Raw genomic sequence first — 10,453 nt, 5'->3', positions numbered from 1 at the left:
TGGTACCTGTCACTCAGGTGGGGGTTCTGCCAAGCGGACCACCTGGGAGGGGGGGCACAGGGTGCCCACTGTGGCCTACTGGCCTGGGCAGATACCTGCTAACACGACCAGCTCTGCCCTGCTCAGGTAACATTACAGTACAATTGAAGTGGATATACAGTATATAGTACACCTGAGAGCTTCAGTTACAGCTGTGTTCTATTCTATTCTATCTATTCTCTACACACTGAATAATTCTTCCTGGGCAGCAGTGAATCTGATCATTAAACAGAGGACCAATTTCTCCATCTATCTCTCTCCATCTCACTCTCAGTGGTCTGGACATCTTCCCCACCCTCCTGTCCCTGGCTGGGGTGGAGCCTCCGTCAGACAGACGTTACGACGGCATCGACGCCTCAGACGTTCTTCTGAATGGGACAGGGACTGGGCGTGAGGTACAACCTGGGACTTGGTGGTAGACCAAGACCGACACTCAGTTGTTTGAATTGTATTGATTTAATTGTATTAAAAAATAAAATACTGTGATAGATTTTGTTTTAGGGGTTAGGTTGTAACCTCCATGTCTTCCTGTACCCCTGTCCCTGTCTGCAGTTCCTCTTCCACCCCAACAGTGGTGCTGCAGGGAGATTTGGGGACCTGCAGACAGTCAGAGTGGGGCACCACAAAGCGTTCTACCTCACAGGTATGACATCCATCAAAGCTCTGTTCTCAATTGCAGAGAAAAAGGGAGATTGTCCAAAATGCAACAAGACAACTGTACCCACCCCCCTCCCCAACAGGTGCGGCCGAGGCGTGCGGTGGGGGAACAGGGAGGCAGGAACTCCATGACCCCCCTCTAATATTTAACCTGTCCCAGGATGAGGGGGAGGAGACACCCCTGGAGCAGGGCACAGAGGAGTACCAGGCCGTGCTGGAGAGGGTGAGGATGAGGAGGGAGACGTTGCTGTGGGACATCGCTACGGACCAATCAGTCTCCACAGCCGACTACACTACGGACCAATCAGCAGCTCCCTGCTGTAATCCCCAACACCCAGCCTGCCGCTGCCATATGCCTGGTTGAGGTGGAGACAGACAGACACAGACACATACACACACACACACACACACACACACACACAATGACCTTGTTGCACATTGGGCAGAGGGGCACCGAAGAGCAATCAGTTTGGACATACACTCTGGTCAAATATTTGTTGGCCCTCATTGGAGTTTCTGTGAATATGCCTGTTAAACACCTAGACACCAGGCCAGGGTGCATGTAGAGAGCAGCTGCAGAGAGAGCAGAGCAAAGACAAGCAAACAGTGGAACTTTCACCATTCTGACTCTGATGTTCTTCTTCTAGGGTTCAAGTTGACCAGGTCAACGCACTGCGGCTCGCTAGAACATTTCTGCTTGTGTGTAGCCAAGAAAAATATTGAAACTGTGTATTTCCCAACAGATTGGCTTTTCTTTCGAAGAATTGAACTTTCTTACTTGTTGATAATTAAACTTGTTGTTAATGTAACAGTATATCTGCACTGTGAATAAGTTAGGCTGTATCGCAAGGTCTAAAGGATCTATTGTATTCATTAGCAGTTATTCATTGAAACTAAATCTAGGAAAGGAGACTGATGTTTTTATCAGCCATTTTTTTCTGCAGTGCTACTGGTATACTGGAAATATCGTTTTCTATTTTGTGAATAAACAGATGTCCATTTGTGTTGGTCTGTCACCCAGTTAATCTGATGAAGGCTCCATGTCTCCTTTCCTTCATCCCTTTGGACAGGTAAGAGCCTGTCCCTTGATAGGTCGAAAACTACACGTTGGGGGTAGTGGTGTGACCTAGTGGATAGGGAGTTGGACTGGTGGTCAGAAGGTCATGAGTTCAAATCCCACCTGGGAACACCACCACTAGTGTGCTCTTGAGTAAGGCACTTAGCCCTAAATTACTCCAGGGAGATTATAATCTGTAATCGTTAGTGACTTTGGATAAAAGCGTCTGTTAAATGGTTAAAATGTAAACAAGTTATTTATTTCACCTAGCCAGATTTGTCAGATCAGTGCAGATATAAGGAGAGGAGATGAGGAAAGTAAATCACTTTAGACCATTCGGATGCACCTATAGAGACATACAGTATATTCAGATGTGTCAAAATTGGCATTACCTCCTTGTGTCCTTTCTTTTGCCCTTTCTCAATTGTTAGAAACTTGTTTCCCTCTCAGAAAGCAATGGAGGAGAATATAGAGATGGGAGGAACCTAGATATTCTCCTACAATGCATTTTGAGCGGAAAAAGGGCTGATGTCTCTTCTGCTCCTACATTGACACCCATTACAAAACATCACAGCTCCCTCTAGTGGGTAACAGGAGGAGTGGCAACACAAAGGCCTTGCCCATCACTGTAAAAATCAAACTAGTCCAAATGTAGACATGCATGGATAATATGAGGTTTCCTTCCAGCCAGGACTAACTTCACTACTGACCTTATCTCAAGATACTCCAAGACACAGGAAAGGGGTTAGATTCACATGTTCTTTAATGTTTGGCTCAAATCATCCACAAATCAAAACTGCTCACTGAAGAACATCAGTGTTCTTAACGCGCCACCCTTTGGCAAATCAGTCAAATGATAATAACAATCGGCATAATGTTTACATACTATATATAAATGTATATATACACATTATACACACAATAAAAAGTCATGTTTCCACCAAAACCTTAATTTAAGTACTGTAGCTCTATGCAACAATGTATAATTCTTACTTTTCATATTCCAAAAGAATATTTAGTATGTCAACATTTTTACAAAGTAAAAACAACTAAGTCCATGTCTGAAATGTTACAATATTCAACATTAAAGTGGTTAATGATGTTAATGATATCACTGAAACAGTAGCATCTGTAAGGTTCTAATATGCAGTTCTCTGTCAAGCATTTCACATTTCAGTTCCAGGACCATGATCCTTTTGCCCACGTCTCTTTCAGAGCCAACGCAGAGCGATCAGCTCAGACAGAGCACATTAGGGCTTATTTGTGAGTGACACACTTCTCAAGGCATCCCCCACAGATAACACACCCAATAGCTGAGCGTCACAGCAATATTAGCATTACACTCTTAACACTAGTGTCTCTCTCCCATCTTCTCTCTTTTTCTCCCTCCCTTTTTCCTGTCTCTTTCCCCTCCATCTCCCTCTCTGTTCGGATGTGACACAGCTAATTTCCACTGATAAGCTCCAGTCTCTCTGTGCCCACACCCTCAGCCACTCTACTGCTGCTTGGCTGGAACACGGTGTAGAGTGATGGGGTCACCACGAAACTGGCAGCCGGTGAGCTGATGCTGTTCCCAACCACCCATTCAGTCAGTGAACGTCCTGCATCGCAGCTCTTCAACTTCACATGTAACTTTGTTGTAGGATGAAACTCTAAGCTCTTCTTTTTTTACACACAGAGGCCATTTTGTGTTGATAAAATGATAATTATTCCATTCCATTTAAATAGTGCTTTTCCAAGTGCATAGAACACTGCATTGTAAGGCGTGGAGCTTGTGTAGCACTAGCCTCCACCTGGGCATTAGACTGCAGGGACAGCCCAGACCTGTATCCCTTCCATAGAGAATGATAAAGAGATTACAGGCCCTGTGCTGACTGGACAGATCTCAGCAGCCGTGACGTAATCAGCCATCTTAAGTGACTCAGCATTGTGGGAAACTTTCAGCTCCTGAGAACCATTGGCGGCACATGTCAATGAACTGCTGCTATGGTAACAGTGTGCTATGAGGCGTAGCTTCATATCGAGGACCTTATTCACTATGCGTTTCTCTTTTCGCGAGGAGTTAATAGTGGAGTCGTGGGTATTTTTCTCCCAACGTCGGATGGTTTGATTCAAATACTCTTCTGAGGCGAACCAATCAATACTGTGGCGTTTACCTGGCTCACATCTGATTGGCTCATTTGGGGGATCTGGGGTGGGGGCCTGGGGATCCTTTTAACACTAGTGTCCCTCCTCCTAGCTTGACACAGAGTTGTATTGGCTCCCTAGAGGGGGTCAGGCTCCCTGGAGAGGGGGGTCAGTTACTCTGGTTGCTAACAGGAGGAAACTCGTTGTCGTCATCCAGACAAACAGGACTCTCAGCCAACTCGTGCTCAGGGATGACCTCGCCCTTCTGCACCCCTCCATCCTCAGAGTAGCCTGGGTAGGAGAAGTGGATAGGAGAGAGGGAGGTGGAGAGAAGGGTGAGAGGGAGAGGGGGGAGGGGAAGGGAGCGAATGGAAGGACTGAATTATTCTGTGTGTTGTTTTATACCTACAGTAGGACATGAGTCTCTGTGACACGCCACTCTTCAATAATAGGTGCTGCCATTCTGAAGTAATGGCGTAGAAGTGCGTACCTGTGAGAGTGGTAGAGGAGGGTGTCGTGGTCGGCAGGGCCACAGTGGCAGCATATGATTGGTTGGTTGGTTGGGGCTGTCCTTCTTCTGGCTCCTCCTCTTCCTCCTGCTCCACAGACTCCTCGTCTGATTCAAACAGCCTGTAGGAACAGGGAGAATGAGACTCAGCACACAGGCACACACAAACACAAGCGCACACACAAACACAGGCTCGCTCGCTCACACACACACACACACACACACACACACACACACACACACACACACCTGTGTTTCTGGACCAGCATACACTCTCCTCCATCCTGCGGGTCCAGGTTATAGATATAGAGGTGCCCATCTGAGGAGGCCACCAGCAGACGAGGGAGCTTCTGAATCCTGACACACACAAGATTGAAACACAATCATCAGAATCTGAATCGCTTTTATTACGTCAATGTACGGGTACACAGAGTAAAATCGTTCTGTCGGGACCAGTCGTACTGCAGTGGAACAGCAGTGCAAAATGCTGTGCATGTTACAATGAGATGAAATGCAATATCATACAATATGCAATAATATAGTTCAGATATGATACAGTACAGGTAGTTAAAGTAGTAGTCAGGTGGTGCAAAATGCTGTGCAGGTTACAATGCGATGAAATGCAATATCATACAATATGCAATATAGTACAGATATGGAGTAGTACAGGAAGTTCAATCAATCAATCAATCATCATCTTACACACAGACAGACATTTTACCATGCAAACAAACTGATGTCTCTCCCACACACACACACACTTACATGGCCAGAGCACAGACGTTCTTCAGACCACATGTGTTGAGTCGTACGGTGGCGAAGGCTCGGTCTTGGTGCATCATGTCAGACACCTGGGAGGGCAGGAACGTGCTGGCTGCTGTGAACATCTTCCCCACATACACTGACCAGGTAGGAGACACCTCCTCTTGACTGACAGACACGGTGCACAGCAGACAAACACATACAGGAAGTGAAATCACACAGCATCTCCCTCTCTCGCTCTCATACAGTGTGCTTTCACTATGAGTACCAGTTTCAGAATGAGCAGTCATTGAAACTGTTAGTGTGTGCGTGCGTGCGTGCGTGTGTGTGTGTGTGTGTGTGTGTACCTGGGTCTGTGCTGCTCCAGTTTGAAGATGTGGACGGTCTCTGTGTTGCTGGAGGCACATAGGAACTGGGCGTCTGCACTGAAGGACAGCGAACTGATGCTCACATACCTGAGATACACATAGGTCAGAGGGGAAAGGTCAGCAAGGTTAAGACTCAAGAGTTCACGGTCAAGAGTTCATGGTGATAATCGTTAAGATCATCGGTCTGTCTGTTTGTAAACTAACCTCTTCATCCCTCGACGGAACTCAAACAGTCTCTGTCCTTCTGGGATGGTGAACACTCTGATCACAGTACCCTGGAAAGGGGGAGGAGGAAGAGGAGGAAAGATGGTCAGACAGACAGACAGACAGAGACACAGGAAAGAGAGAGATTGACAGAGACAGACACACACAGACAGACAGGAGCAACCAGACAGTTAGAGACAGTCCATATTCACCCTCTCAGAGGCGCTGGCCAGTTTGGTGCCTGAGGCGTTGAAGGTGAGAGCTGCCAAGGGGCTGTCGTGGGCCGGGATCATGGTTACCGTACACTGAGGGACACACACATTGCATTGTGGTGACATCATAACCCAGTGACCAATCTGACAGCAGTGACTGGCCCAATTCCGATTCTGTTTCTATCTGATTCTACAGATATTTTTTTTTTTTTTATACACTTGGGAAATCCTGCCTTACCAAGTTGTTGGCATCATAGACGGTGATCTCCCCTATGGTGGCACTGCCAGGGTATGCCAAGTAGGAGTTGCCGTGGTTAACAGACAGGGCACAGAGACCTGAGGGGGTCAAATGTTTAACAACTGAGCTGAACTGAGGGTAAGAAGACTGTGTGTATGGTATTCATCAATGTGTATGTGAGTGTGTGTTGAATGTTTATTGTGTTTTGTGTGTGTGTGTGTGTGTGTGTGTGGTTCAATGCAATGGACCCCCAGATACAAGGGGGCCCACACTGACTATGACCCAGTAAATGTTGACCAACTGAATTAGATTAGTTGTATTTTGATCTACCTGCAATGTGAAAACATGGTGTTGCAGTTGTAGTGTATTGTATGTGTGTAGTGCGTGTTGGATGTGTGTAGTGTGTAGTGTGTAGTGTGCAGTGTGTGTTGGAGGTGTGTAGTGTGTCGAGCACCTGAGGGGTTAGATGGTGTGTTAAGCAGCGTCTTGAGCAGCTTCATGTCTTTGATGTTGTGGATGTAGACCGACTCCTCCAGACACACCACCAGCCTCTGACAGGCACAAGGGGTGGTTGTCAAAGCAGAGCCATAGATAGACATTCAGCACACTATATATATATATATATATATATATATATATGTTGGCACCAAACATTCCATCATAATGACGCAATGTTTTACTCCACATAGCCTATAAATGGCGGTACATCCATCCAGACCAGGAGGAACGACTAAGGCATATGAAGGACGGGGGTGGAACAAACAGGGCCTCTGTCTGACCTATGACCCCCTACCTGTCTGTTGAGTCTGACAGAGAGGATGTCGTTGGAGTAGCTGTAGTTGCATATCTCCGTTCCCTTCTTGAAGTGGTAGACGTTCATCCGCCGGGGCATGGACAGGCTCACCACCACCACCAGACTACTGGAGAACAGACGCTCCACGATGTAAATGTCTGGGCTCTCAGCTGGGGGAGGGAGAGAGAGGTTAGGAACCGCACACGCACGCACACACACACACACACACACACACACACACACACACACACACACCTCTATGATTTGAAACAGTGATAGAGAGTGCTATGGAGAATATGTTGGGCCTCTGGCTTCTAATCTTATTACATAATTACTTATACTTACTCCAAGCCATTACTGTTAACACTGCTGAACATTGGGTAAATCCCTCCCATTGTTTCCATACGTGGGAGGTGACAGAGTCAACATGTTATGAGCTGTATCAGCTTGGGACAACTTGTCCTGTGGTTGCATACTCCTGTATAAGCAGGGTGTACTCCCTCTGATCCCTTCTTAGCCTCACAGCTGTTTGCATCAGCTTCTAGGATGTGTGCCAGTGCCACCCTGACATTATGTCACAGACAGATAACACAGACATACACACGGTTTTCCTAGTTTTTCCCTCTCACCTCCTTCGTGGATGCAGTCCATTTTGTCTACAGAGGTGACAGAGAAGAGTCTGTAGCCAGCCTTAGTGCCAACAGACAGAGACCTAAGAAAAAAAAGAGGACCAAACTGTTATCCTCTGCCTCCAAGATGGCACAATGGAGTAAACTCCAGTAATGTGGTGTATGGCCCAACCCCATTTCACCCCTTGGCTCTCGATTTTAGCTCTATCCCTCTGTTTTGTGCGTTCTTCGCGTACACGGGTAGGGGTGTCCCAATTCTTATGTTCATGTAGGGGTAGGGCCAAGTGGTAGGGCTACATAAACCCTCCAAACTGAGATTTTTAAGGATTAGACTCTAAAGAGAGCCACAACACTCGTGTTATGAAATCCCAGAATGCCTTGTGAATCATCTGCACAATAGTGAAAACAGGAATAAGCAGGAAGAGAAAGCCACAAATGTAGCCTAATGATTGTCTTTGTTAATAAGGGGTTGGGGTTATGATAACCATCGTATTATCTGTTTGAACTGTTTTCTGCCCAAACCTTTCTATTGAAAAAACACTAAGCAGACATACCCTGAGGTCTACTTTAACATTCAAAGCTACTATGTTTACGTTGCCTATAATGAAAAACGAAGATGTCTATAGTCAATCAACCTTGTTAAACCACAGTAGGAAATGCACATGTAGGAAAAAAAAGCTTACAATAAAATAGAACACAAACATTTCCCAATCATAAAAGTGACGTTTAGGAGAGGAAACACTGATTGAACCTTTCAAACATGTTGTTTACAAACACACAGTGGACCAGGAAGCGTCAAGAATATGTTATCACGCCTCACCGCCCTGCTCGCTAAAAATAGCAGTCAGGAGTGAAATAAGGATACAGTGTGCTGTACGGCCAATACAGTATGAGGTGAATTGAGTCAGGTGACTTCCTTAGAGCACTTCCAGCTGCGGTGATAAGCAGCAGACTATCTATGGGCATAATTCTGAGGTACTGTCGGCCTACTGTAGGGAGGAAGAACAAGACGGGTCGACAGGTGCAGTGGGATATAAAAGTTCTGTCATAACTGTCTGTCTGTCTTGCCTTATATTATCATGGCCGAAGATGATTGAAAATGTGAAAGGCGGCAAACTCTCCCGTTTGGTCACCTGGATGGTTTATGACCCCAGCTCTGCAGGTGTGAGGAGAAGGCGACGCACCTGTAACTGGCCAAGAGTACCTGGTTGCGAGATTATTGTTTACACTCAGCTTCCAACTTCTATACTGTACTTACTCCCTCTGCACCTTTGAACATGCATTTCATGCCACTGGCAAGGCTCTAAGCCAGAAGTCTCACAATCTGTCAGGCGTGGACACAGTTCTTACAGCTAGATCTTGCTTGCTAGATCTTGTGTGTTGTACTGTATTTCAGTGGATTCAATCCATCCATCTCGTAAAAAAAAAAAACATGGAATCTCACTCATGCCAGACAGAATTTCAGGAAATAAGGCGAGTCAGCTAGATCTATGTCATTGGAATAACAGACTTGCTCAACAATAGCCTGTTGACATAGCTGGGCAATGGGACATAGTTAGGCAAAGAACTGTCTCAAGATGAATCAAACCTTGGACACAGATACTGTACACAGTATACGGGCTAGCTTAATACTTCACATAATAACCTTACCTATGTGTATACAAAGGAAATGTTGAGAGGCATAAAAGATAGGGCACATTTAAATTGGATTAACACTCCTTTTAAACCAACACAACAGATGTAAAACTGGGTCAGGCCGGGTGACAGACAGACCTCATTTCACCCTGAGCCACCCAGCTGGAAGCATATGGAATTATTGAGGCCTTGACATTATTATGCAACAACAACAGTCAAGCAAAGTGAAACACGGAGGGAGAATCCTGCTTGAACTGTCCTGAGTTGACAGGGTTAGGCTTACGTGGTGTCCTGGTTAAAAGAGGCACAGATCAAGCTGCCTTGAGGCCCTCCTGGACCGGCGGGTGTCTCCCGGGTCTCCATCCCGTCTAGGGCTTCTCCTCCCTCTGCGCTGCCCGGGTTCGGAGGCCTGGGTTCGGATCGATCAGTCCCAGAGACCCGCTCCAGTAGCAAGCGGCACCACGCACACACGGACTAAACAGCGAGGCTATGTCAAATGTTATAAATAACCTACCACTACCAGAATTAGGTAGATTAGGTCTGAACAGATAACTCACTCAAACTAAAGCTCGCTGCTGTGTCTGTTAACTCTTTGGGGACTGTCACTATTGTGTTATAAACTTCAAGAGTTGGCAGACGCAGACAGCAAAACAAAAACAGCTGAGAGCTGGAAGTGTCGATTTAACACACGTTTCTATTGGCCAGCTATAACGTTGAAAGACCGCCTCTGCACTGTGTAGATTGGCCAATATATTAGAAGGCTCGATCTGATTGGATAACATGATACACACATTTCTATTGGCCAGCTATAAAGTTGAAAGACCGCCTCTGCACTGTGTAGATTGGCCAATATATTAGAAGGCTCTATCTGATTGGATAACACGATAGTCCCCCCCCCCCCCGGAACGACTCCTCTAATCCCCGCCTATTCAGAGAACACATTTGCGATTGGCTCATTGGACCTTCATTCTTAGCACGGGGAATTGTTTTGATTGGTTTGGTTGGTTCGAGTGAGGCAACACTCTCGTCTTACGGCTTGCGGACAATATTCGCTACTGTATGTATTTGCACATTCATACTAGACACATGCATAGTTAAATGCGAACACTAATTTGTGGCAAGCAAGGTTTTATCTATGCAAAGTCTCAGTTCACCACCAAGGTCAAGCTTAAACGGCTGTCATCCTGTCATACCCAGTGCTAGTCAGCAATGTTTCTGCAATGA

General features: G+C 46.1%; 2 protein-coding genes across 5 annotated transcripts in view; one reads left to right on the top strand and one right to left on the bottom strand.

Annotated features, from left to right (window-relative positions):
* arsg (arylsulfatase G) overlaps positions 1 to 1,634 on the top strand; it is an 8,358-nt gene extending 6,724 nt beyond the window's left edge. For 3 of the 4 annotated variants that reach the window (XM_080541441.1, XM_080541440.1, XM_080541442.1), the window contains 4 exons: positions 18 to 126; positions 314 to 434; positions 592 to 682; positions 780 to 1,634. In XM_080541441.1, coding sequence (XP_080397567.1) covers positions 18 to 126; positions 314 to 434; positions 592 to 682; positions 780 to 1,060 — 602 coding nt within the window. In that variant the 3' untranslated portion in view covers positions 1,061 to 1,634. The remainder of the gene's footprint in view (positions 1 to 17; positions 127 to 313; positions 435 to 591; positions 683 to 779) is intronic. The other variant, XM_080541443.1, reaches the window with a different exon arrangement.
* Positions 1,635 to 2,532: 898 nt separating this feature from the next.
* LOC308167139 (WD repeat domain phosphoinositide-interacting protein 1-like) lies at positions 2,533 to 9,819 on the bottom strand. The gene is made up of 12 exons (XM_080541513.1): positions 9,513 to 9,819; positions 7,595 to 7,677; positions 6,966 to 7,135; positions 6,627 to 6,723; positions 6,173 to 6,270; positions 5,935 to 6,027; positions 5,723 to 5,793; positions 5,498 to 5,605; positions 5,154 to 5,318; positions 4,638 to 4,745; positions 4,371 to 4,510; positions 2,533 to 4,171 (listed from the first exon to the last, which is right to left on the bottom strand). The coding sequence occupies exons 1-12, from the start codon at positions 9,590 to 9,592 to the stop codon at positions 4,050 to 4,052; spliced, it is 1,335 nt and encodes a 444-aa protein (XP_080397639.1). The 5' UTR covers positions 9,593 to 9,819; the 3' UTR covers positions 2,533 to 4,049.
* Positions 9,820 to 10,453: the final 634 nt, after the last annotated feature.

The sequence above is a fragment of the Nansenia antarctica genome (assembly GCF_963989245.1).
Source record: "Nansenia antarctica genome assembly, chromosome: 11".
Classification (NCBI taxonomy): Eukaryota; Metazoa; Chordata; class Actinopteri; order Argentiniformes; family Microstomatidae; genus Nansenia; species Nansenia antarctica.
The sequence above is the reverse complement of the archived record's forward strand: the minus strand, read 5'-3'. Positions and strand labels throughout refer to the sequence as shown.

Bases quoted from the DNA above. Each gene is read 5' to 3' on its own strand.
- LOC308167139 (XM_080541513.1), bottom strand. From the start codon at position 9,592: ATGGAGACCCGGGAGACACCCGCCGGTCCAGGAGGGCCTCAAGGCAGC. The intron at 7,678-9,512 runs GTAAGCCTAACC...TTTTTTTCTTAG, and splicing joins TCTTTTAACCAGGACACCAC to GTCTCTGTCTGTTGGCACTA. The intron at 6,271-6,626 runs GTGCTCGACACA...TGACCCCCTCAG, and splicing joins CACACCATCTAACCCCTCAG to GTCTCTGTGCCCTGTCTGTT.